Raw genomic sequence first — 27918 nt, 5'->3', positions numbered from 1 at the left:
TATTTTTTGTTTGAATATCTGGGCTGATAATCGTTACACTCACATTTCCAAAGATTACACAATTACCCGATCTTGAATATGTATATAGTGTATACGGCGTTTGGAATATAATAAATACATTATTGAACATTCTTTTAAATAAAATACACGATATCATAGATTCAAACTCTTCAACTTCAGTTATAAACTTTATATGCACAGATATTCGACGTACGACTTTTTCGCCTTACGCCTTGCTTTGAGAGTTTTTTTCGGTCCCAAATACAGTCGTATCTCGGGGGACACCTGTATTTTGCTTTACGAATTAAGCACGGTAGCAAAACGGATTCAATAGGAGCCATTTGGTTTCGATCAGAGTAATCCAGATTAAATTGGAGTCAATTGGACCTGTATTCGCTCGGAGTAGCCGGATTCGAAGCCATATTTATTTTGGAGTCGGTTCCGGATTTAGAATGTCGTTGCCGGAGTGGATTCACGAATCCAATTCGGAGCTCCCATCACTAAATTAGTTGTTTCTAATTGTCATATTTTTACAGCATTTAGTACCATTATTTCTTCATGTAGGTGATGTACTCACTAATTGCTTGCTTAAAATTCAATACATTTTGATTGGAAGAAAAATTAATACAAGTTAATACTGTCATGGCTGAAATTGTCTTGATGTGGCAAAAAAACAGGAGTATTATAACATTGTTCAGATGATAGCACGACTGATCTCCCATGTGGAATTGTACAAAAAGGCAAAAATCTTAAGTCATTTCTTCAATAGTCGTGGCTATGCATGTTTTTGGTCTGAACACTGGTTGCATGGTTTATGAGTTACTACAGAATAATCTGTTACCTGAAAAAGTTTTAAAACTTCTGGTAACTGGTATAGAGAGTGAAATTGGAAAGCTTTTTGTTAAATTTGAAATAAGATGCATTTGAATGTTCATGCGAAAAAACATTGTTCAGTCAAAAGCAGTGATGTTTCATAAAAAAGAAAAATGCCTTTCTGGTTTTTGTAAATATAAGCTTTCTTTGTAAAACATGAAAGGATATGATGTATTATAATTAACTCATGGAACTATACAAAAATATGAAGTTTAAAAAAAATCATCACCTTATTTTTGAAATCTGCATTCAGTCAACTGCGGGTTATCGAGCGTGAACTGTAATTATGCAATTATCATACTTTGAAAGTTTGTGGATGAGACGACAACCTGCTTCTGTGAGCTCGATATGCGTATGCTGGGGATATCGAGGTGTGTGATACCCTATGTGGATCGTGGCAAAAGAGATGAAGCGCTTATATTCTACCCACCAGGAACAATCAATTAAAAACGGAACAGTCGTGAATGTGTGAACGATACCCACCGATAGGTATACCCCTCCAATGAAGAGGGTTTGTAAACGGATACGTCTTCCACTAAAATCTATTTGACACTGATCCTACCTGTATTATGTCGTTTTAAATATCTACTTCTGCTTCGTTCACTATTAAAAAATTCCAATCATTTGTGACGAGCTTTAGTTCTTGCAGGTGGAGAGTATTTTTTTAAGTTATAAAGGGCAAGTTTTTGTTACAGCCCTCGCATTTGCAAGAATTACATTATATCACTTAATGCGTATTGTTTCGTCTTTCTATTTATTTCCATAAAAATATTTTATTCTATAACATTTTACCTGACAATAAGCGTTACAATTCGCTTGTGATAAGTTCCAGTTCCTTGTTACCTACATTTCCTCAATATGATACTCATGTACGCTTATAAAGCCGATGTGTCATGCATTTTTGTAATACAAGCATTAGATTTCGGTTGAGTTTTTCTTACTTTATGTTATTCTTTACTCTAAGGATATGTATCGATGTTGCTTTTGTTTGTTGGTTTGGATGTAACTTATTATTGATAGCTGCATATTTACAATTACTAGCTAATTTTCTTTTCTAGCGTATATTTCCCTACTATATTTTCTTTGTATAGTTTGTAGCAACATGGTTTGAATCATTTAAACATATTTAATCAAATAATCTGATCAAATCAATTACATACAATGATAGCTTTCAACAGAAAAATAGCATCTGCTATGCCAAACTGAATCTGAACATTCGAAAAATTTGTTTTACTATTGGATAACTGTACTATCTCATTCTAAATGTCATGTTGCTTCTATTTTCCAACCAAAAAGCAAAACAGCTACAGTTATAATAGTTTTCATATTTATGAATATCATTTCTTTCAAACACACAGCCCCACTGACTCCAGTTGTTGATATTTCGTAGCTGTCATCATTTCGATTACCACCTATTATTAAATCTGCATCCAAATTCGTGAAGAATATGAAAAGAAAGAATATGCATTATTTATACAACCAAAACCATTTCAAATTACAATTGTACGATTTTACCTTTTCTTTTGCTATTGCTATCCATTTCTTCATCGATGAAATCATTAGCTTCATAAAAATGGCTACCTTTTCGTGATTTATCTAAAAAATAAACAGTATAAAAATTAATCATTTTTCATCATTTTATGTGTAAATATACAATTTGAGGAGTTAGACACCCAATGGTTAAAATAAATTATTTATTATAAAAATTGGTAAAAATATATACACATTTGCATATCATTATCGGAATGCCTTAACCAAATGCTAACATTGAAACTATGTGATGTTTTTATTCACACAATCTACGAAAAAACACAATATGTCTTTTTTTTGTTATCAGTCCGGCCCGCGAGAGGATTCGACTGATTTTGAAAGAGAGGAAGTAACTTTTACTATACAAATTACTAAAAATCTTTTAAAATTAATTGTTTACCGATGTATAATGCAACTCTTATAATTACAATGTGCAATGACGGGCCAAGCAGTATGGTTGAGCTAGAGTTCAATATTCCCATATGTAATAAAAACATTATTTCAACAAAACCCTTAAACATTTCAGAATGGAGGAAGTGGCATACGAAATTGTGTATAAAGATCATAAACCAAAGTCTGGTTTTGCATGCGACTTTACTACTTTCGCCAACACAATACATCCAAGACAAAAATTGTGTAATGGTGAAAATAATTCATGCATTTTTGTCGTGATAATATTTTTTTCTTCCATTAGTTCTTCTAAATTTCACACATCGAAGAACAAACTTGTCTTTTGCCCGAAATTTGACCAATTTTTTGACCGAACATAAACTTTTATGTTATGTCTAAAAGTCTTTTAATATTTAAAAAAAAAAAAGTTTTTAAATTCACAAATCATTGAAAACTAAACAACACTGATTTTTTTTATTTTTTCATTTTAGAGAGCGATTTTTTTATGATTGGACTCGATTTCAATCGTTAGTCGTATATCATAGGAAAGGTAAACATTTTTCATACGTTTTATCGTTGAAATTAGCTGCGGCCATCTGTGACCCCGCAAATTATTTACCTTCTTCTTGAAAAGAGCTCGAGCGATTTTGACAAATGTTGTTGTAGGAGCCATACACCACCACCATGTAACTGCTAGGCAGAAAATGGTATTTGAAAAAAAAAAACCAGGCATAAATAAAACAGTTTAAAAAAGGACTGAGGATAGAAATCAGCTCTTTTCAAAACCAACCGTGGGAAACTCGGTTTTTTTAGCGCATTATACATTTAAAAATCGTTTTTAGTAAGAATTGTTCCTTATTCCGTTTTTGTTTTGATTTCTAATAATTGTTGTTGAATTGAATGTATACAAACGACAATAGCATGAGGAATTGATTTTCATTCCGGCGTTTGTGTGACCGTTGCCCACTGTGCATTGCAAACAGTGCCATACGGTTACCACACTTCTTTTCCATTTGGTGCTTCTAGTGAAACCAACAGCTTTACTGATCTTAAACAGCTCAGTATATGTTGCTGCTGCATGAGAGAAATCCTATTGACTTCTAATGATAACGTGAGTAAATGAAACATCAAATCGGCACACACATTTACAATATGAATAGTGACCAATACTTATCAAACGGATAACAAATAATAATTGAGGTCATCGGATTGAATCAGTCATATGACATCTAGTTAATTTTAGAAATCGAATTACAGAAAATACAGACTGTCTCCGACCCCCTCGAATTTCACTGTTTCCTACCAACATAAAACTAAATGTTCGTGTAATGGTCCTTAAAGTGGTAGGTTTTACCTTGAAGTGGTAGGTTTTAAATTAATCATTTGAGATGATTCCAACTGAAGATTACAACGTGGTCAGCCCACCAGAGCCTGGCGAGCTTGATACGTTGCACAATAGCTCATTTTCTTATAGCTCGTCATTATAGCGGCTCCTCCATTGTCCTTCCACACATACGGGGCCAAGTATCTTTCTGAGCATCTTTCAAACGCAGCTAAGAGGATTTCGTCAGATTTGGACAGTGTCCATGTCTCAGAGGCACCTTTACTATATAGGCTATATAGTCCCACATTCGTCCATCGCAACAGGTTCTTTGAGGTGAACTGCTTTCTCAGGCTGTAGAATGAACTGTTGGCAGCCAGCAACCTTGCGCGCAACTCAGCTTCCTTAATATTGTCGTTGCTAGCATTTGATCCGAGGTAGGTGAATTGTTGATCAACCTCAAAAGAGCGTTCACCTATTTACACGTCATCCCTACATAAATTTGGATTTGGCTCTAGGAACTATTAAATCTAAAAAATCGCGTATCTCGGTGACTGTCTCTAGTGAAACAATATCTCATTTGTTACATAGCAACCTACACTAAATATGTCTAAATGTAAAGAATGTTTAGTCTAACTGTCTGAAGATTCTAGCGGTGTTCTCTCAATTTGTCCTATATGCGATCCATCATGTTGACCACTTGAAACCACCTTTAGTTTGATTAGTCACTTTGGTTGCATCATACATTTGAAAGTTATTCAAGAAAACAACAGTAACAGTAGTAAAATTGCTAGGATCTAATGCCAATCCTGTGATACAGTCGTCAACTCACACGACTTAACATCATGTCTGTCATGGATTTAAACCACGTATTTTATGTCCCCCGTATCAAGCACCTACTATTCAACTGCGCGGTATTTAAAGACCTTTTTAGGCCGGCATACCGCGCTGTGAGTCCACTGAGTTCAAAAAGTCTAGCTGAATGTTTTACAGAAAAAGGCGAATTATGGTAGCAATACGTATGGGTCGGTAATTTGAAGGAAATTTTGAATAGAGTCATAAACAAATAATACTACATTTAATTCATGTCTAGGTAGTGTTTGGCCAACGGAAATGAGTCAAAAGCTAGGCAGACGAGTCGTTTTCGCGCCCGTCAAACGACTTTTTTCTAGTTTTTACATGTTCATTACTTTAATGCTTTTTATTAAAACGAACTTAGATTATTTTATCATACCTCATCATTACTTTAACTGACCCACGCCTATTGCGACCATATTTTACTTTTGCTCTGTAAAATATTCAGCCCTTTTTGAACATGTTTGGCCCGTATGGATCTTACTCCCGATAAAATAATAAAATTTGGCTGACTAAACATAATTAACTAAACACGTGTTATGCCATGATTATTGAGACTTCTGGTTGTAATTAATTGCAGAAAAAACTGTAATTACTTGTGGTAAAAATTAACTGTAATAATATAAAACCGTTAAATAGAATATTTTCCGTAACTTTTATCTGATAAAAAGCTGTATATAAAAAACTATGGTCTCCGTTTCAATCAGCTAATGCAAATTTTTGACTAACTCTTTCGTTCAGTAAAAACTACCAAATGAAAACGCTCATGGAAAGGTGTTCGACCAACTCATTATGGCGGAACGAATGTACCGAGAGATATAACGATACCATGCATGGAATGTCCTATATCATCGGATATTAGAGATGCTTTCGTTTCTGTTTTTGATAATATCACGTCAACATACATTTTTATATAATGTTTAATTCTTCATTCAAAAACAGCTCACAAAAAAGTTTTCTGCAAATACATTCTCTATTGGCTGTTGTTTTCGTATAGCAATAGCACTTGTGAATTTCCTGGATTCTTACTTGCATTATCTTGCTTTACTAGCCTAACCGGTCTTTACAATATCAAGTCAAGATTTAACAAAGACACACTTTATGGTATAATTGATTAGCTTTTCCACCATAGAAATATCAATATTACTAAAACAAAAAAAAATAAAAGCACACCCCAAATTATCATCCAATTTGCTACGCTCATCTTCTACACAGGAACATCCAATTGGATTTGTGTCAGATTTCAAGTTTTCATTTAACAGCACAACACATTCTCCCGATTAGTTTTTCCAGCCAAAAAAACTATAAAGGGCTAGTGCTGGTTTTATGTCTCGTTTTATTCGATGGTCGGAAAACAAATTTTACTCTGTCTGCAAACCATACCATAAGAAAATGGTAAGACATACATGAGAGACCTACGAGAATGCCTGCAAATCTCACGGGAGTTGTTTAGAGTCGCCTTCAAACGAACCTTGTTAAAGGGGACCAGCATTTGGCGAATTGGAACCGCCTTTTTTGTTCACAAACAAGAAAACACGTAGCACTGATTTTGTTGTTGTTGTTCTTGTTCTTTGACATTACTACAATCGTCAAATATTACACTATAACGCTTAACTAAGGCAAACAGTGGTTTTCAATACAACTGTTCACCACATCAAAAAATATGCAACCTAAATGATTTCTATGCATCTTTAATAACTTTCGTTTTTCCACATATACATCAATAGTCACATAACAAAAATAAACTAATTATATATAGACAAAACTTTTTTTAATTCTCAACAGCTATATCCGCTAAACCTCTGAATACACGCAAATTATTTTATATATATACACACATATATGCACAAACAAAGTAAAAAAAATCTAAAGAAATTAACGACAAATAAATTGTTAACAAGTATTTGATTTCTTTAAGAATGGCTTTTTTATTGTTATGGATTTTTTTTTCTTCCAGAAAGAACGGAAAGAATTGTTTGTGAAAGCTTTCTTAGATAATGCAAAATTATTTTAGTATCTATAAATAACAGCATTCCGGTGCTATATCCATACGTCGAAACAAATCGTCGAAAAAGGGCTCAAATCAATTGGTTTGCACACAACTGTTTTTGGATTGCGTTTGCCATACGTTTTCGTTTTCTCCTTGCGACTGTTTGGCATGGAAACAAACAAACGGCAAAGTCCAAATGTACATGTAGATACGTAAGTTAATACTGACGGAAGGCCTTTGTGACCTATGAAGTCATAAAAAATGCTCCACATGTGTAAAGCCGTGTCTAATGAGTATTATTTCACAAATGAGGTTTGGCGTCTTGCGCCATTCGACTCCCGGAACCGAATTGACCTTACTGCACAGAGAATTACCGAGTTCGTGTATGTGTGCCCAGGCTTCTTTTGCTGAGCGTCTAGCGAAACAGAGCTAGCCGGCGGCAATCACAAATAACTTGTAATTTTCAACAATCGTACTATGCGGTCAACATGTACCTAATTGTTAGCCATAATCATTTTTGCTACAAAATGTGCGCATATGTTTTTGGCTAGCCAAAACAGTCGTACACAAAAAAAAACACAGGAAACAGGAAATGTATTGAATCCCACTCCACACACCAAATTGTTCTAGAGCATACGATCAGCTCCAGTAAATATAATTAGACACGTCCTTTCGCTGACCTGTAAGCCGATAGAGTTCGTAAGATTTTACAGGTCATTTGCATGTTGTTTTTTTCTCTCTCTCTCTCTGGTAACGTTTCCTCGTCGCGTCTATGCTGCTAAACCAAACTACAAGACTTGTATAATTTGTACGATTCATTGCAATATTGCTGACGGTAAGCTCTTCGCAGAACTATTCATAAAGAGTAGGGAAATGCAAACCCCTGGTACCAACATTTGAGATTTACAAGGCAAACCATGTGTTTCAAACCCGCTGACCATTATTTGGTTTCGGTACGTGTTGAACAATTGCCTTTCTCCTATAGAGAATAGAATTTCAACCCTTCGGCTTAGTGTACCACAGTAAAATATACACAATTCCCTAGGGGTGTAGCGTTTAAACGCCTTTTCTACTTGACATTGACACCTCCACCGATGAAGGTATACCTTTCATTATTTTGAAAGAGGTTGCGGCTTTGGCTCTATTACTTTTGCTTCTACATCCCTTGCTACGCCATCGGTGGCTAGTAAATTTTACTAATTCCCCAACGAACCACTGCTGAGTGACTGTATTTTCTCAACGCCGTGCGATTGCGTTCCACTCTCTTAACGAGTAGGGCTTTTATGTGCCATTTCACTTTCACTCAATTTTGCAGCGATAAACAATAATACACGCCAGCGAGACGCTGATCGGCTAGGCGTCGATTCACATTTTTTATTGCATAGCCTAAACGCGTTCAGCGAAACAAACCTCTCCCTCAGCAACCACCTAGGAGTGCTTACCTTACCCCTGCTTACCTCACAATATAGTGCTGTTGAGCATTATTTCATTAGGATGACTATATTTCATAGCGGAAAATCTCGTAAAACCAACCACTGTTTTGGTTTAGTATCAAACGAAAATACGTCATGCAGATCATAAACGCTATGTCTGCCAAAGTTCTGGACGATTGTTTTGATCATGCAGCACATGCGAGCTCAAATAAAATGTCTTGCAACACAGACGCGTCTGTTGGGTGAAAAAAAACCCATTTGCACAGTTCAGAATTATATTTTTATTGTGATTAATGATGAACTCGGTGGTTAAATCACTGCGCTAATGCTCCTGGATACCAGTCACTATACATTGCACACACAAATATCGCACACGACAGTCAAATGAGCATTCGCACACTTCCTCTCACTACACGCGCTTTGTAATTTGAACCCAATTTTCCCACACCGTGCGACCGATCTGATGGCGGAATAATTGCTTTGAATTATTATAGAAGGAAACGCACACCAACGGCATCAAGCCGATGAACTGGTTGATTGCTCAATCACAATAGTATGTTATCATCATTAATCTTGATTTGGTTAATGACTATTTTAACGCTGATTAGTACACTTTTTGCCAAATATTTACAGCAGTTTTGGCTAGTGAAGGTTGTATCAAATTATAACACTAATGAAGGTTTACATCAACTTCAACAGGTAGACATTTATTTGCTTTTTAAAACGTTCCACTATTTTTACCTTCCCTATCAACCCTTCCATAAAAACTAAAAAAGAGATGATTTTTTTAGTACGTGACATAAATATTTTAATGTTAATACTTACTTCTTCGTTTGCCATCCACTGTTTCCACTGAGTTGATAGCACTTTTTGGTAGCTCTGTTAAAATGAGAAAAAAAATTGATAATTTTAAAAACAACACTTCTCCTGCATTTCAGAAGAATATATTAAAGCCTAGTCAAAGCAGAAAACGATCATATTTATTCGAAACCAGACACAGGCATTTCTGCACTATGCGATTATTATCACTAATTCGATAAAATGTTCAATTTGAATGTATGAAAAACAAATCAACAAAAAAGTCTTTTGTTCTTACACAATGCAAGCTCTTGTTTGTTAGGTACGAATAACACTATCAGAAATTGTGTTTGTTGCCTGAATGGCGAAATAACGCCAACCGGAAAAGAATTGCTTAAACGGTCTACATAACAAGATTCACCATAAAAAAGAGGGACACTTTCGCTAGCGAACGAGGCTCTTTGCTGAAGCAGTTAGAAAAGGAAAAGAGCTTACTGTATAGTTTGATGGTTCCGTCGGTTTCCCCTAGGGAATTTTTGGCGATACATTTGTAGGCACCAAAATCGGCTAGGCTCACAACCTTGATGCTAAGCTTCATCACCACTTTGTAGGCATTGTCTATCAGAACCGGCTCGTACTTGCCACCTGGAAGAGAAACAGAGAAAGAAAGAGAGAGAAATTGGAAACACAAACAAAATCACTGCTTCGTAGCAGAGAATACCAAAAATGGTATCAAAATCGAAGATTCAGACGTACATGCTAGACACAAACTACTGTTTTTCACACCTTCTGTCAAATTTGCATAATTATTCAAGTTGGAGTTACCTTCTCTGGATCTGTCCAACTATCAACTAGGATCTTTGGCTCAACTGCGAATAATTTGTTCATAATACATCTGAATTCGCATACGTGTCGTAAGCATGCTAAACGTACATATTTGGGTGTCATAAATGGGTACCTGTTCGTATCCTACTTTCATCTTCTTCGTATCCACAATCTTTTAAAAAAAGAACATAGCTGCTACTTGAATATACACACCGACAAATCCGTCTAAATCTTATAATAGTGACACCCTACATATTTCTTACATCAACGAAACATTCGTCGTATTTAATCCTTTCGCTAGCCATTCGCACTAAAAACGAATTCGTTGCCTTGCAACGCCACGTAACGTAACCACCCTTGAAGGAGTCTAATAATGTGGCATTAACCTAATTTCAACCCAATTAAGATATTACTTTCGACACAACCATATACCGCTTTCACGGTATTCTGACGATGGAGTGAAAAGGTTGAAAATGAAAACGCAAGAAAAAACCAATGTCAAACCGCAACCACAATCTGGTCGAATAGAACAAGGAAGTATCGGAAAACACAACGGGCATAAATTATGCTTATCAATTCATTTATCCTAAATCCAGTCGCCTGAAGAAGGTAGCCCTAGCCTGGCGTATTCAGTTGGGAGGGTTAATCTCTTTTCGTAGCAAACTTCACAGCAAGCGGAATGGAATGGTTTCGAAGAAGTCAAAGGTTCGAATCAAAAGGAATTAGTTGGGATTGACTATATTTTGCTGTCGTCATTAACACTTGTTTGATTTAAGTCGGACTTTTCCAAGTATTGTTTTGAAATAACACCTCAAAAATACGCGAAACAAGCCTAACTGTCATGTCTTCCAATGCTCTAACAGCAATAAAAATACAGGCTCAATGCTGTTTATTAACTATATCAACAGTCGTTGTGTGAACACGTGTTATTCTGGACAATGTATTATGATGCACTAATATACCCAAACATTCAATTGCTTGTGGGGTTTTGAACCGAAACGCAACTCCAAAATTGACATTTTCAGTCCGCGTTATGCCGAGTGTTGCCCGTTGTGCAAATTAAGCCTATATTTTGGAAACATGCATCGTTTCGCTGTCGTGTTTGTGGTACGCTTTTATACTAAATTATGTTAGTTTCAAATATTATTCTATAGCTACGGTTTCTGAGTGCAAGTATCAAAGATTCCATTCATATCTTGTCCATCTAAGTTTCACACTGTCACACTTCAAATACGAGCCAAAATTCTTCCTTCACCATTCCTTACATAGAACAGCCGCCGTCATTGAAAGCACGTACCCCGTAATTGTGTGTTACGGTTTCATTTTTCCCAAGGACAATAAGAGCAAAACAAACCGACCTCTTTCCCTACAGCTCACCTACATGCTGTTAACATTCACTTATCCTCTTATCACTACTGTGTAGCTACAGCAATACCTGCGCTTTGCGTATCTTTACCCAAACAGTGATTTTCGTTCCGCTATTCCCCATCCACGAACATTCGCTCATTTTACGCTTTTGCTAAGAAAGTAGAGCTCCGTTCATTGTTTCTCCCTCAGCACGTAACAGATACGTAATCAATGAAACGTGATATGTAAAAATTATGATAAGAAACTATCTGACGCAAGCTAAATTTTCATTCTGTGTGTTGAATATAGCTCAGCACCAAGTACGCCAACAAACTGCATCGAGTAGATACAGCCAATGGTTTTTTAAACTCAAAAGGAGATTTCATACTCTTGCAAAAATATTGTACAAATTATATTATTATATTTAACACTTACCTTGGGGAACAATATCTCCCTTCTCGCGGGTCCAGTAGTTAATTGACTTAGGGTATGCTTCCGAGTGACACTCAAGAGTCATCCGTTGACCTTCAACCGCTCCAACCAGTTGATTAGGTACCCATATCATAGGAGGAACTACGAGCAAATAGGGGAACTGAATTATTCCAATCCGATTCACCTCAAGCGCCATCGCATTCCGTAATCGCCATATGGTATGCGAATACAGATCGTATGATACTTACAGTGTACGATCAACATTACCCGTTTGCTTACTGATGGTGGTACTCCATTGGACGCAATGCACAGATACGCACCCATGTGCAGTCTGTTGACTTTTGGTATTGTAAACGTTGGACCTTCGACGGATGATACTGAAAGCGGACAATAATTTAACGTCAAACGAAATCAATTAATGGAGCCTCACATATCACATTATATTGTTGTTCATTGTAGTACTCAGAAGCTTATGTAAGAATTACCAATCCTAGTCGCACCAAAGCAAATATATATTACTATATGGCTTGATACCCGGTTCGTTGAAATGCTTATCTTTCTTGTTTTATTCCTAAATGCGTTCACATACTCTTTCAAATGACAAAACAGGAATGCGCCCTGAATGCACCGAAGGTGCAAATAACAACTGGAATTTTCACACAACCGCAACATAACTCCTAAGGCCAAAGACATAAGGTGAAGAATTCGTAACAGCATGCGTCTTCCTGTTGCTGACTGAAGCACCGATGTGTAAGGACGGAAAAAGGGCGCTTACTTATACTAAGAGGTGCTTTCAGTTCTTCTCTCAAGGGTAGGACTGGTGTGAATGATAAATTTTCAATTGGCTGGAAAATTGGATCTGGGAAATAAAGTTGTCATAAAACAAAATTATTTTTCTGTTTCGTACGCTGTTTGGATCAGCTTTGCCATTCGACACTATTGTGTGTCTAACCCTTGCTTTGGGAGAATCATATTCAACTTTTATTTTGTTTGCTATCTAATTCGAATAGAAAAGGGAATTTTCTTTACTAGAATATGAACCAACATGCCAAAACACCAACAATTGTTAAAAAAATATCATGCTTAGGTCATTTGACAAATTCCTACATAATGTGTGTAAAGGTTCAACAAAATACTAAAATTGGTTACAAAACTTATTTTTCTCTTTAAAAAACACTTTGCATTTTATTAGCTTCTCGTCTCTGGCTTCTTCAATCATCACCCATCACCAAACTAGCCACTACGAATATCTGCATGAGACAAGCATGGGAAAAATGATTCAATCGATTCCAAACAACACCACTTTGCGACCTTCATGTAGAAGGTCTCACGTTTATCTCTCGTTCCGCTCCGCCTATGGCTGATTTTGTATATCGGCCAATCCGCATTTGGTTATATCTTGATCAAATAACAAAGATCTACAAATATTGACAACACTTCTTTCGAACCTCTTCCTTTCCGAACAGTACCGTAACGAATGAGCTCGAAGTTTATTTCACTTACAACGAGTTTTCCACTGTTATCCACGGTCATGGCTCATTGATCCGTCTTTCACGCGTGCAACCATGTTACACAGAATCGACCACGGTTGTCCGGGCCAAGTGGCAACAATAAAATGTGAAAAGTATTTGCCAACTGTCGACGGTAAATTAGCCCAATTACACCCAATCTCACCTTTTGCCTCCATTTCCGCCAATGTTTCCGTATGCATGTTGGGCGTTGGGTATCCATGGTTTTGTGCTCGTGTATCGCTTTGTTTGCCAGTCATGATGCTTCCAGCTACATTTACCAAACAAATAATTCATTTGCACCTATTCGTTAGCTCGTCTGATGACCGATGGGATTGTGGAATTGGTTTCGGCATACTGACAACGATTAGGCTGACTTTCTCGTTTCCAATCACCGAGCTTTCGTTTTCAATCAAATCAAACTTAGCATGATTGGCGTTCTGAGTGTACCCGTGGTGGTTAGTTGTTTATTTTTGTAGCATTAATCTCTTTCTTGTCTGTTGATTGTACAAAGCTTTACTAAAAACGAATAATAAGAGTAGACTGCCAACAAAATTCATTCGTCGAGGGAATTTTGTTTGCCAAACGTAACCGCTTGCACGTTTGCTTCCCTACCCTATACCTCCCTATTTCCACTGACCGTAAAAAGTTCACAAACGCAACGAGCTATTATTGAAATTAAACTCATCTCACCGATTCGTATATCACTCACTGGTTGCAAACATATCTGAAGTAATTCGAGCAGTGGTGCTACCATCAAAGACGAGTGGAAGGAGAGTAGGTGGTGATAGGGGGGGGGGGGGGGGGGGGAATGGAAATAAAATGCCATTGATAAACAAGCATGATGTACGCTCTTGCCAACTCCCTCACATTGCAAGTCAATAAATTATATAGCCCATCAAATATCATTGCTTTACATCTCGACGCCCTTGTAGCTTCCAACTCTCGTTTTTTATTCCAGACGATACGGTTAAGCACATCTTTATTTTGTGTACTTTTTTCAGTTTTAAGCTCACTCATATGTTTTACACTCACTAGAAACTACGAGTATCAACTTGCTCTTTTTTTTTTTGCTCAACATATGCCAAAAGTTTCAAATTTAATGGCTGTGTACATAAAAATACGATACAGTTTAAATTTATTGCAAACCTTCACCAACCAATCGTACTAGTTGGCGGGGTTCCTTCAGATCAACTTTGCGGTGGCTCTACGGTTTATTACGCCCACAACTCTGTACTCAGCGCGGCATGTTGTTTTATCACTCTTGTATCGCGCACAAACACATTGGTAAATCATTTAGTAGATTTATACTCATTTTATTTATTTGTGTGTTGCACCTGTTGGGATATATGATGAGAAGGAGCATCAGCTTACCTTGTTCACCGTCTTGAAGTGAGATGTTATCTCCAGCCTCACGGCGCCACACAATTGCAGGGGCAGGTGATCCTACAGCAGCGCATCGGAGCGTCACGTTGCTGCCTTCTCGTACCACCATGTCGGTGCTCGTTGGATAGTCCAGTATGTCCGGTGGCACTAAAATTCCCAGAAAAATACCACCATGTTATGGTTATTGACAGGATCTTAACAATATACTTTAAATCCTCCGATTTCAATAGTTCTAAGGCTATAAACTGTTTTTTCGCAACTTTTTCTACTAATCCTTTTCGATTTCGATCAATTGACTTTTTCCTTCAATCTTTTCATCTTCGTGTCATACCGGTAACGCTTTACGACTTACTGAAGTTTAATTTTAACACATAGCCTGTTAGTCAATCCTTGCTTCCGCAGCACAGTCTGAATGCGAATCGATCCTCGTTTGACCTTTATATGCATTGCTGCTTCAATCACTAATGGTCAAATTGAAAAGAAGCGATGCAACGAACAAAAACCAAATACAAACACATGTACTCTTTTTGTTCCCATTTAATTGTCTTATTTTGTTTGTATGCAATCATTTGAATTGTATAATTCTTTAACCACCATATGCGCTTAGGCCTAACACAAAAACATTATCGTGTTGCCATAATTGTAACTTAAAAAACACACGAGTAACTTTCCAAAAAGCGAATTCTAGCAGCAACCTTCTACATAACCTTTTCTCGAGGCTGCACTTTTTCATTTACACAAAGAAAAAACAAAATCACTTTGATGACAGTGCAGAGGCGTTCAACACGTTTAAACGTCACAAAATGCATAACTCATGTACTTTCGTGAAAAATGGCCGCTGTGCCTGGATTCGTTTGCTTCATTGTATATGCCTATATGGGTTTTATTTATCAATTACGTAACACGTACATAAAGGAAAGGAGGTATCGTCATACGTTAGTTCTGTTTTGTTTGATCGAGTGGATCGTACATTTCGATTTTTGTGCTAACATTATTTTCAAAGTGCTAACAATATCACTGTCAATGCACTAAGAGCTACCGTTTGATATGTATTGCCATCTGGTACAATAACTAAAAAGAGGAAATCAAAGTGTAAGACAATTCAAAATCTAAACATAAAATGGTATATATTTTTGCAATAGGAGAGAGGAGTTCGATAAAATACAATTTGAATATAACGTTATTGAAGACCGTTTTTACCGTTAGTTGTTTATTCAACTATCTGCGAGAAGTTTCCTTGTGCTTTTAATGCTTTCGTCAAGACTGCTGGTTTCGTCAACAAAAATGGGCTGCTCATGAGATATTCCCGTGGCATAAGGTGGCCAATTTAAATATATCGTGACTACACGTAGTAACTCGCGGTGCATAAGTAGCGTCCTGCACATTCCAATTCATTCTTAATTACAATTCTCTTTCGATAAATGCACTGCATTCGTTTCATTGGCGGAAAGCCGGTAACGTTGCAATTCACATTACATTGTGACTCACTGTATTATTTGAATATGGCTTGTATATTCAAAGAGTCCTCGCATTCGGATAATGTTTAATAACTTAACGTATGAAATAATTTCAGCACTAACCCTTGATTGAAAATGTAAATTTGGTGATATCATACTTTCACAAACTTTTCATAAATATGTACCTACAACATCCAAGTAACCCATCTGACTTTTCATTGGATCCGTATTGATTTGGCACATATACCATCCTCGATCTGTTTCACGAATGTCCTTGATGCGTAGTTGCCAAGTTTTTTTCTCAGTGTATGTAATTCCAATGCGTTTGTTTTTCGTAATGACATGATTTTGGATGGTAAGGATAGTTTGCGTGTCGACCCGTAACCAAGCGACCTATTAGCAAATATAATGTAAACAATATATATTAGATAAGTAACTATGATATGGTATATAATTCTAAATACAATTGAAAATTATTAAATTTGCCAAATATATAATATGCATTAATTTATCATTAAGCCCAGAATCGTTTGAGAAATCATAAAACTTAAAATCTTGAATTTAACTGATATTGTATTTCATAACAACCATTATTTAATTATACTAGTAGTAATCAAACCTTATAAGCACCTAAATCATGCACTACACATGTTAAGGTCGCTTCGCGTCCAACGGCGGCGGTAACATTAGAGATGGGTGTACTGAACTTCGGATCGGTTATCACTGAAAGTTAATAAAAAAAGGGATTTTATAGGAATTTTAATTATTGTAACACGTGAATATGATAACCGACAAAATAACTTATCATAAAATTTTATATATCTTTAAATATATAATACATATTAAATATATAATATATCATAGAATATATATAATTCCGAACCATAACATAACATAATAACATCTCGACCGTTCTATATTCGATTCTGGTCCAAGACCCAGCTACCCATACAGGGGGTTTTGCTTTGGGTTTACTTATTATTCACAGATAATTAGACCTATTGTTGGACAAAGTTGGTCTGTACTATACAACAGCATTTCAAACCAGCTGTATGATAAAAACAACTACAAAATTATCTGTTTAGTTCTCTTTACATTTATCATACCACGTTCATTTCAATATGTTTATGAGTTTCACGTATATTTTTTCCCGTTTAACAGACCAGACCGTGAGTCTTTTCTCCGTAGTTTTTATAGGTAACATTGACGAGAAAACGAGAAAGAAGCTACATCATCACGCAGCTGACAATCTATTAAGTAGTCTAGTGGTGTATTGAACCCAGCTAATGAAAATCGACGTTTAAACGAAATAATTGAATACAGAATGGATGGTGCCATATACGCTTTGAAATGATGCAAAAACCAACCTACACCTAGTATGGTTTTCTATGACCTCAGTGGGATTGAAAAAGAGAAACATCATCCACAGCCCGATGCATAGTGGCTCGACTCGATAATTCGAGTATCCATACTTTGCATACACTATTTCATCTGCCACAGTGAAACTCACGCTCATGCCGATGAATGCAAGGAGCTATTTGATTTTCCCACATAGCCCATGTATTTGTTTGTCTGCCAATATGCAAGCAGTGGCCTAGCTAAACTACACTTAACACAAGCCAATGCTTGGGTGCACCGAAACCGAATAGTGTGTTCCTATATCAATTGCGTTCCAAATCTCGGAAGTATGAATTTGGGTAGCGTTCAGTATTCTGGCACTGCAATTTGTGTTATCATGATGATACAAATGCCGTAGGTTTGCACATTGTACAAATAAACATTTAATGACACTTTTCGGATTGAATTTGACACTACGCGTTAGTAAGCGTAGTTTTTTCTGTGAGTACTAATTAAAACTATTTGCTAGCAATATGCTAAAGGTACATATCAAACAGTTTAATATAGATGTATCAAGTGATTTTTATATCATGAGGTGAAGTATACGTTTGAAAAACTTTTACTCTTTTACTAAAGATTTGTTTTACACTTTTACTTTTTTTTTTTTGTCCATTATAAGCTATCTCTAAATTCCGAAGCCATCAGGACTTATTCGTTCTTAATTGTGTAGTTTTCAAAAAGAGTTTCTAATTTCCATACTTTTGCTCCCTTACCCCTTTTCAGCCTGATATTATACTTTTGTTTTTTTGCGATCATTTATCGTTTTTATGTTCTTCATTTGTTTGAGCTCTGTAAGCAAGGAAAAACAAGTTGAAGTGTAAAAACATATCCAAATGTCTATTTCATAGCTTTTTTCATTTACTACCTAAATGATTCATACTTAAACACCAAATTTAGGTTTATATTTCTTGTTTCCAAACTAAGTCAATTTTAGGGCTGTCCTGTGGTACAGTCGTCAAGTCGAACGACTCAATAACATGCCTGTCATGGGTTCAACCCTAGAATGGACCGTTCCCCCGTAGCAAGGATTGACTATTCGGCTACGTGGTACTGAATAAAGTCTCGAAAGCCTGTATAGCCCGGCGTGTCCGCGTAGGACGTTACGCCAAATAGTAGTAGTAGTTGAGAGTCGATTTAAATTTAACGTGGAAATAACCCTCATCTTCGTAAATACTCGTGTCGCAAATACATTTCACTTTTCTCTCTTGTAATATTAGAAAAATTATTAAATAAATCATATTCAACTAAATGCACAAAATCGTTTTTATCTCCAAACAAACAAATTAATTCCGCTCTACAATGATTCTCAACCTGATGAACGATTTGAAATGCTATGAATTGTTGAACAGACCATTCCAAAATTCGCTTACAATTTATAAACTCTGCGCTTTCACACATGCTTTGATGGACATAAAAACGGTGCTAACAGATCATCTCTGACACAGCGCAAAGGGTAGCAAACAGCTGCAGGACAGAATTATTTTACAACCCTACTGCATGCATGGTGGTCAGAGATCACCGTAAGGTACAAAAACAGCAATATATAATAAACTGAAAAGCAAAAATCTGCCCTCAATTTATGTAATGGATTTTCTCTGCTCTATATTCTCTCTTTTGTCAGCCCATTCATCTTTTTCCATCCGTGGGTAAGCCTTCGAACAACTGGACGGCTTCTCCTAACATTATGAATGCGTCCATACAGAATGCGCTTTGCAGATTCACTCTGCTACTCGTCGGTCTGTTGTTCTTTGAGTGGAAAATTCTACCAAACATTCCATCACTCTCACTCCTGTCATAGTGATATGTTCACAACCTTCTCAGTACCCTGATCTGCAAGCGTTCAGGTGTAGTTGCATGCGTACGTGTATGCGAATCGGAAACTTGAGCAAGCTACCTTGGACCATCAAAAGGCTTAACCAGTGTCTCTCACTAAAACACGAAATGCTTACGGGCGCCCAACGGTCAGTATGCGTTAGTTTTTAATCCCTGCCACAAAACTTTACTCTAATCTGTGGTGCAAGGATTTTTTTTTTACGTTCACTACCAATAGCGACCTACACTGACCACATGCGACAAGGTACGCCGTTAAACACTGGACCAGACAACAATTTCATAACTGCAGCTCATTCGACGATCGCACAAAAACAGTTTTTGTGGGGTCATGTGAAATATTATCCAAGCTCAACAGCTCCAATACTGTCCTAAGGTAAATAAAACTAATCATATTAATTAGAGCGTTAGGTCCAGCTTCTCTTACGCCATCGCTCTACTCGTCATTGCTAAATCTGTTCAAACGAGAAATCCTGTTACAATGATTTATTTTATGTTATAATGTCGTGCAATGTTTCCATATTCGCCTCTTATCTTAGGGGTTCTCTTAGGTATGAGAACACGTAACGAAGTAAAGTAAAAGTATGAACGATTCTTCAGAACGGTTTTAAAGCAGTGTCTCTTTCCATCTACTTTCCAGCAGAAACAGATCTACAAAAATCTACAAGGTTTAGGTTTGCAAAGATTCTTTCAAGTTCTTTTTTATTCAAATTATATAGCCGACAAGTGTGCATGTTTTTTTCTGATCTACAAAGTTTTAAGAAGTTTTAAGTTCTAATTTAAGGAAAAGTTGTTTGGTTTTTGGGAATTACTTCCCTACACTACAAATTTTACGTTAATCTAGGTTAACGTTAACTCTTAAGTCTAAAACTTCCCTAAGTGTTGCATTTTTAAAATAACTATCCCATAGATTTCAGCCTACACCCATAGAGTAGTTTCTTACATCTCAGCACGACGGTCAAACCATATTTACGGTATTAATGTACTGGAAAATATTAAACATATGTTCGCGTTGCAACATAAGTACAATAAAATAACGTCCATCCGGTATGATTCGGCGAATGAAATGTGTACTAGTGATTTTGTACTTATTGAAATTATCACACATTTAACAGGCACAGATTGATGCAGTAAATTGTGGAATTATCAGTTATGCATCAGGGAAAACCACGACGATGTATCATCTCTTCTATATGTGATGTATGTTCATGATGGTAGTGTAACCAGTCAAATGGAGACGGCACCTTCTATAATCGCAATGTGCGGTTTTATGTGGACTTTAGCCAGTAGTTAAAGCTAATTTTCTTCTCCCTTCACCTCAACCAATACATCCAGTATAGCCGAAGTGTAATATTCAGATATTGTGTCCAACATATCTATTCCCCTCCAAATCGACCAATTATTATTCGGATCCAGACGAACTATATCAATTACAGAGGGACAAGAAGAAACGTCAATACATTGTTTTACATTCATGTCACAAAATGTGATAAGAATGTGTACACATTTGCATTTGGCTGCACGAAAAGCTTACAGCGGCATCGGAAAGCATTGCTGTTTTCTACGTATGTGCAATTAAATATATGCCCACTACGCCATTGCTGGCTGCGCAGTTTCAAATCAATTAGGCTGTTCGTAAAATGCAGTCCTTGTATCTTTCGCAACAGCGATGCCAACCAAAAACCAAATGCAGTACAATGGTTACAACAGAATTGGATTTGTCCATTTATTTTACATGTTCATTACCACACTAACAGTTCACCACTCAGTTAAATATATTGCAACACATCACGTTCTTCAATTTGGCTGATCAGAAGACGATGAACAAAATTGCAATATTTTTTTCAATTTACTTCCTGACCGCTGTGATGTGATGTAGTTTTAAAGCGTTAAAGTTTTATAATCAAATAAAAAAATTATAAAAACTAATTTGTGCGTGTTTATGGGTATTCCTAATATTAAATATATACGGAATGTAATAATTAATTCTTTAAGTTTGTGTCTTATTTAAATAAAAATTCGTTTGCTTTTTTCCATCATTTATATCAAAAGAATAATTTGGTTATTGTTTTACTTTTAAGATACCTGTGAGGCCATTATACAGCATTACTAGACTTAATTCAACGACAGTTAGATAGTTTATGTCCTTGGCGCGAAAGGTCGATTTAAATGAGAATCAAATAACGATCAGGTTTTGCAAGAGCTGTAGCAATCATTATTGGACCAGTGCACAGCGGGCAGTTTGGATCAATTGTCGAGAAAAAACGCTGAGAAAAAGGATACTTTTTACATGACTCTTATAATTTTTAACTTCGAAACTATTCGTTATATAACTGCAAAAGTTCGGATTTAACTTAGTTTAATCCTCAGTTATTGAAAAAATCAGTACTTTATCAAAATGAAATTCCACCAAAAGTGACAAATACTAGAACTAGAATACTAGAAGAACACTCAAGAGGTCAACGGAAACCATACAAGCCATACAAATGTGTGAAAGTAATGTTAAAAATATATTTTTTTGGCAATTCTCATATATATATATATATATATATATATATATATATATATATATATATATATATATATATATATATATATATATATATATATATATATATATATATATATATATATATATATATATATATATTATTTACGTTAGCTGATATATTAGGGAAGTTTTAGACTTAAAACTTAACGTTAGCTGTGTAGTGTAGGGAAGTAATTCCACAAACCAAAAAACTTTCCCTTTAATTAGAACTTAAAACTTCTTACAACTTTTTAGATAAGAAAAAAATCATACTTATTATACATCATATTAAACAATACTAACCTGTTACTTCGGAAAATAATGCTGGACGAATAAATATACAAACTAATAATATTAGCCAAAATGTATTAACTGTAACGCAACAAAGCATTGCTTTCACACGCATCAAGTTCGTACTGAATAAAGAATTAATTATACCAAAACACTACACTGATTTTAATAAATTCACATAACCACATTTCACTTCGATGATAACATCGTGTCTTAGGTCACCAAAAAACTATTCCTTTTGAAGCTTGATAATACTCAGCCTCCAGGGGTTTCCTTGAGTTTTTATACAACATCGTTTCACTTATTTGAACTACTCAATATGATGTCACTGCAAGTACAAATAAACATAGTTCATTACACTTGGTTAACTCTCTGGCGATTATTTAAAATATGAATGATTATTTCATACGGAGTTGTCACTCAACTTAAAATACATCTCTACTAAGAAAACTTATTGCAAGCTAAATATTTAAAATCCAAACTAAGTATATTTCTACAACCTAAAACAAGCCAAAAGTGAGTGTCGTATGAGGTTTCCATATTAGAGAGGTTTTAAGTTCTTGCGATCGTGTAGGGATCATTTGATTTTTTTAAAGAAAGGCTTATGGCAACACATATTGTTCCAGTTTTTCCCACAATCAAAATTAAATTTTCTACAGGCATGTGTAGAATAAGATTAATTTTTTTTTTTCAATATTTTTGATTAAAAAGCTTTGGTTTTCCAATCCTTTTTTAAGCCTACTATATGCACTTAATACATGCACTTAAAATCTGTGGCCGCGGCACATGAATTTTCAAAGACAAGTGGTCCGTGATTCTTAAAAGGTAAGCGCGCACTGATATAGGGGATTGAAGGGCTACAATTGAAACATATTGTGACTTTACGTTACTCTGCTACTTATATGATACATGCAATGCAACCTGGATTATACAAGCAGGTTGAAACAGAATAAATTCCAAAGGAAAAATTGATCAAAAAATCGTATTATACTAAATACAATTTGATTAAAAAAAACTGGTTCCGTGGTAAAGTTGTCAATTTGCATTACTCAACAAACATGTCCATTATGAGCTTAAGCCCCGTATGGAGTACATGAACAGGTTACAGCTAGCTTAGCTCCCTTACCCAGGCCTAGACTGACTACGGTCATTGTGTGCATCCAAACGAAAAGCGTTTCACATAGAAAATGTTCAACATTCAAATTTTACCTGTCATTTGAAGATAATCGTGTTTGAAGATGTAAGTATTTAATCTGCATTATTTATAAAAAAGTTTCCCAATTCTTTTGACAAACATAACAGTTTCACACATTCATCCTATCCTCACATTCTCTGACCGCATCAACAACCGATATTTGCATATATCTTCCTTGTTCATCAATTGGCTGCACAACGTTCCCTTTTAGACATCCTGTGGTTCTCCTACTGCATACTAACCATTTGCTCGCCGTCCATGAATTAGCCAAAGGACATGCGTTTAACGCCAAGAATGTTCTGCCATTCCACTTATAAAAAAAATCTAACACTGCAGGTTGAAAGCAAGTGCTAATCTTCCTAGGGGGTCAATCTTCTTCGCACTTAGCAGCGCTATGAATACAACTAACCACACTACTACTAATACTTGAGAAAGTAGCATTCCACATGGATGCGTATAAGCAATCGATATAGCACAAAACAGAAAGCGTGTTCTAGCATCGATCTACCATCTGTCCAATAGCTTAACGTTTTCGAGTGCAAATCATCCTCGTACCAGGAACATAAATGACACACCGGGCTAACTGCTAACGGCTACGGCAATCAACACTTCCAAAAAGGTGATTGCAGGTGGTATAAGAAGGTCAGGCTCGAGGCCAATGCGCTGGCCTTTAGCTCCGACACTAAAAAGGGTCCGTTTCGATCCATCCCGATAATCGGTCGCTTACGGGCATCATCTGTCTACTGCCAGCTGAACGGTTGAACGAGTTTTGCATGAGCAAAATTTCTTGTTTTCGCATCAATCCCATCTCGCCACGATACCAATTCGGTGTTCATCGAAATGCTGGGCAATGTGATCACGATGTCGATGCGTTGAAACTCATATATTAAACGAAAACACCAACACAAAACTACTCGATCCTTGGTGACACCGATTGACATGCTGTTTTGGCGGCATCCAGCACCTCGTACGACGCGTAAAATTACCAACGAAAGGTGTTACAAGGAAGAACCTCAATGTTGAAATGAACTTTGGCACTTGATTAACGCCAATAACCGGACCATACCAAAGCATGCTCAACACTCAACTCGTTGATATGATACGTTAAGCACGGTAAACGCTCTCTGGATAAACTTTGTCACCACAATCACAAAAAAAAAATGCAAACTTTTCGTGATCTGTGCTTTTGATATGTTGATGTGAGCATTTCATACGATGCTATGGTACCAACATCAGAGTTACACTTCACTTTCGCCAGTAAAGTATGACAGTAAAATTACACTACATCAGAAATGTTTGCTGACCAGTTTTGTTTTTCAGTTTACTGTAGGAATTTTTAATCCATTTTTCTAGCATCTTCCGACATTTTCACTCCTGTTAAGCACCGCATTTCTCGGGTTTCCATCTGTAGCAAGCTTGTCGTACACTTCTGCCATGCAAAACCAGTTACGATGCAGTTGGAGTAATGCCAAGGCGAGAATTCACATCGGGTCTGATTTGAGGTAGAGTATGGAGCTCGCGAGGAGTTGGCAAAATCAATAGAACTAGAGCTTAAGAGCTACGTTTGTCAGCTGGTGGTTGCGTTTCTCGTTGTACAAATTGATTTTTTTTCTAATGAATGTAAACACCAATGCCTAAAGTAAACTGCTCCCTTGCTACTGACATGACCCAAAGGGTGTTCAGTCAGAGAAGTTTGTTGGGGTTTCATGCGTCTAGCACACGCACTATAATGATTGTTAGCTCATACCATGTTTTGCATGTCATCATCAATATAAATTCAACTAGCTTGTTTCAACTGGCTTGTCAATCACGAGCCTATTACCAACAGTATTATGCGCTGTAATCTAACGTTTGATGGACATTTGCGTTAAAATTTACATTTCAGACTAGAAATGTATTCAATAATTGCATAAAACGTTGTTTTAAATTTATTTTTGTAGCAATTTTAATCTGTGCACGTTTAACCTGTTTAACCTGCAATACTCAGCCAAAATGAAAACTGTACAGATGTAAACTCATTCCTAATACTGATGTTTTATCACCAAATAATCATATTAATATACTTTTAGTAATCTAGTATCAACTGAAATAGGTCTCAATTAAAAGTGATAATATTGTTTTTATTCAATTATAATGACAATATGATTTTATTACAAGTACATGAACATTGCATATTATGCAATAATATTAACATATTATGTTACTACATGCTAGGATTCATGATGGTTTTACATATTCTTAAGGCCTACACATTTTTAGCTTACTATTTAGCTTTTCAAAAAAATCCTTGCCAACAGTACAAACCAACTAAAACTATTAACTAAATCTGGAGCTGTTGCAATTATTATGCATCATGTTCTATCACGCGGAAGTACAGGCAATAACAAAACGCAACTGCACCAAGAGTGCCAACTACAGCATCAATTATACTCCGACATGCAACTACACAACAAACGCGAACAACAACTGTGTGAATTATGCATAATCGTTTTGGGGTTTGAATATTTCAACATATTCAAAACATCGTACTTCTTCACCCATGTCCGACGGATCAGATTTATATCGCGGAACAAAGGCCAAACTTCACTACATCATACCAGCACCATCTGACAAATGAACTCTGGGATTCGGAAAACAACATTCGGATAGCTCTATTCTGTAGTATACCTCATTCACCATCTTTAAACATTATAATTGACATCGTTAATGTATGAAAAACTAACGAAATGTACGGTGCAGTCATTTTCAAGGGATTTTTGCTCGTAGGACAAAATCTGTCTAAATTCAACGTTTAATTAGACCAGAACCGGCGTGTAACGTTACGAATGAATATTATAGTATTTAGAAGACCAATTGGCATCATATGAGCATACATTCTGCATAGCCATTTTGTAGATGAATTCAGTTTTAATAACCTAGGGTGTGTCATAGCTTAAATTATTAATAGCCTATCATTTCTAGTACTTTCAACGATTCTTAATTTTCATTAGAAAATTTTAAAACAACGTTTTTAAAATAACCGAAGCTCTTCCTTTGTAATAAAACAAATCGTTGCCGTTATGTATTCTCACCATTTATTTTGTACTTATTCCATTATGCGAGGATAAGTCATACTTGGTTAATAAAACATGAAGTGTATATACTTGGAATATTGTTAAATGCTAAATGCTGATTAGTTCCAGGAAATATGCCACGCTTCAGAAGGAACTAATGTGATTGTCCAGTGGTAAATTACAAATAATGGATTGTCGGACAAGTATGTTTGAAATGTGGTCGCAATGGAACTGCACGTGATATTTGATTGAACCTTAGTTCTCTTTCATTCTCAGAAGTAGTGCTGCAACGAACACATGGGGTTAATTTGTACTGCAACTCATATCGTTTGCTTCTTTGATTCTGACTCGCCAATACTGGATAACAAACTAAAACCTAATGGTAACCTTTTTTCCTATATCCTTCCATTGTGTGATTACTCTTCTGGCGCCAAAACCTGAGACACTAGTGGAAAATGTTATTGATTTTTTTTTCACCAGAAATAAACAGCACATTCAAAATTGTTGGGCATTGTTCCAACATAAATCAATTGATTGTACATCTGCCTTACCAATACAACCGAAAGGTAATGAGACACCTTGGCACCGGTTGGCTGGGTCCGATATATTATTCACACCCCTTTGTAGAAGCTAAGTGAAATGAAATGCTATAAGATAGAGGTTACCGATTGACAACACCTGATAACGCATGAAACTTACACTCCCGTAGAACTTGCAAAAGAAAATACCGTCTCTAAATGGCAACAACAAAATTACCGGTTTTAAAAGCAATTTTTGTCATTTTTAAATTTGAAAATGAAACAAGGTACACGTGGCGTAACACACTGACTCACTAGAAACACGATAGTGACACATATACACACGCGATATCTGAGCGCAAGGAAAGGAACACACGAAAGAAATTCCACAAATTGGAAAAAGTCATACACGCCGGAGATCGTTGAGAATAAGTTTTTAGCCTCCCCACACAGCCTAGGAAAGTAAGAATGACTTTTCACTAAAAAACTCAACCACACAGAAAACAACACACAACACAAGAAGCGACGAGCAATATCTCTGATTCGTGACTAAATTACAGTTCCTTGCCAAATGGGAAGCCGACACAAACTTTTATGATGGTTTGTTTTAATTCCAAACAGCACACCACGTCACGGAACGATTTCAGCCCAATCTGAACACTATCAAACGCTATATTTTACATACACGGTAACCGCAAAAACTAAAACCCAGCACTCGATCAATGGCGAAAGCAAACGAACGCACAAACGTGGAACGGTTTTGTATTTTTGTTTTCTAATAGTTTTGCTAGTGTGCAACTATACAGTTCCACCTTTTGCCACCAATCCCGTCAACTAGCACAGATCGAATGGACTGCTATGAATGTTGGCCAACGGATGAAATGTGGTGTCGCGTGTTCTGAAGCACTCATGTTTAAATTCTGGATGAGTGCTACACCTGACGGCGCATGTGTAGCAA

The 27918-nt window shown here is 36.2% G+C and overlaps 1 protein-coding gene across 6 annotated transcripts; it reads right to left on the bottom strand.

Annotated features, from left to right (window-relative positions):
* Nucleotides 1-1608: 1608 nt before the first annotated feature.
* On the bottom strand, nucleotides 1609-27840 carry LOC1279644 (lachesin). Of its 6 annotated transcripts, XM_061655995.1 has the most exons (12): nucleotides 27646-27839; nucleotides 26994-27089; nucleotides 22207-22522; nucleotides 16765-16868; nucleotides 16331-16538; nucleotides 14677-14835; nucleotides 12043-12171; nucleotides 11798-11935; nucleotides 9686-9835; nucleotides 9218-9271; nucleotides 2389-2469; nucleotides 1609-2297 (listed from the first exon to the last, which is right to left on the bottom strand). In XM_061655995.1, the coding sequence occupies exons 3-12, from the start codon at nucleotides 22307-22309 to the stop codon at nucleotides 2140-2142; spliced, it is 1284 nt and encodes a 427-aa protein (XP_061511979.1). In that variant the 5' UTR covers nucleotides 22310-22522; nucleotides 26994-27089; nucleotides 27646-27839; the 3' UTR covers nucleotides 1609-2139. The 6 variants fall into 6 exon arrangements, with proteins under 6 accessions (XP_061511979.1, XP_061511980.1, XP_061511976.1 ...); XM_061655996.1 differs by lacking the exon at nucleotides 26994-27089 and having other exon boundaries at nucleotides 27773-27840; XM_061655992.1 differs by lacking the exon at nucleotides 26994-27089 and having other exon boundaries at nucleotides 27142-27839.
* Between the last annotated feature and the right edge of the window lie 78 nt (nucleotides 27841-27918).

The sequence above is a fragment of the Anopheles gambiae genome, chromosome 3 (genome assembly GCF_943734735.2).
Source record: "Anopheles gambiae chromosome 3, idAnoGambNW_F1_1, whole genome shotgun sequence".
Lineage (NCBI taxonomy): Eukaryota > Metazoa > Arthropoda > Insecta > Diptera > Culicidae > Anopheles > Anopheles gambiae.
This window is presented reverse-complemented; position numbering and strand designations above follow the sequence as displayed.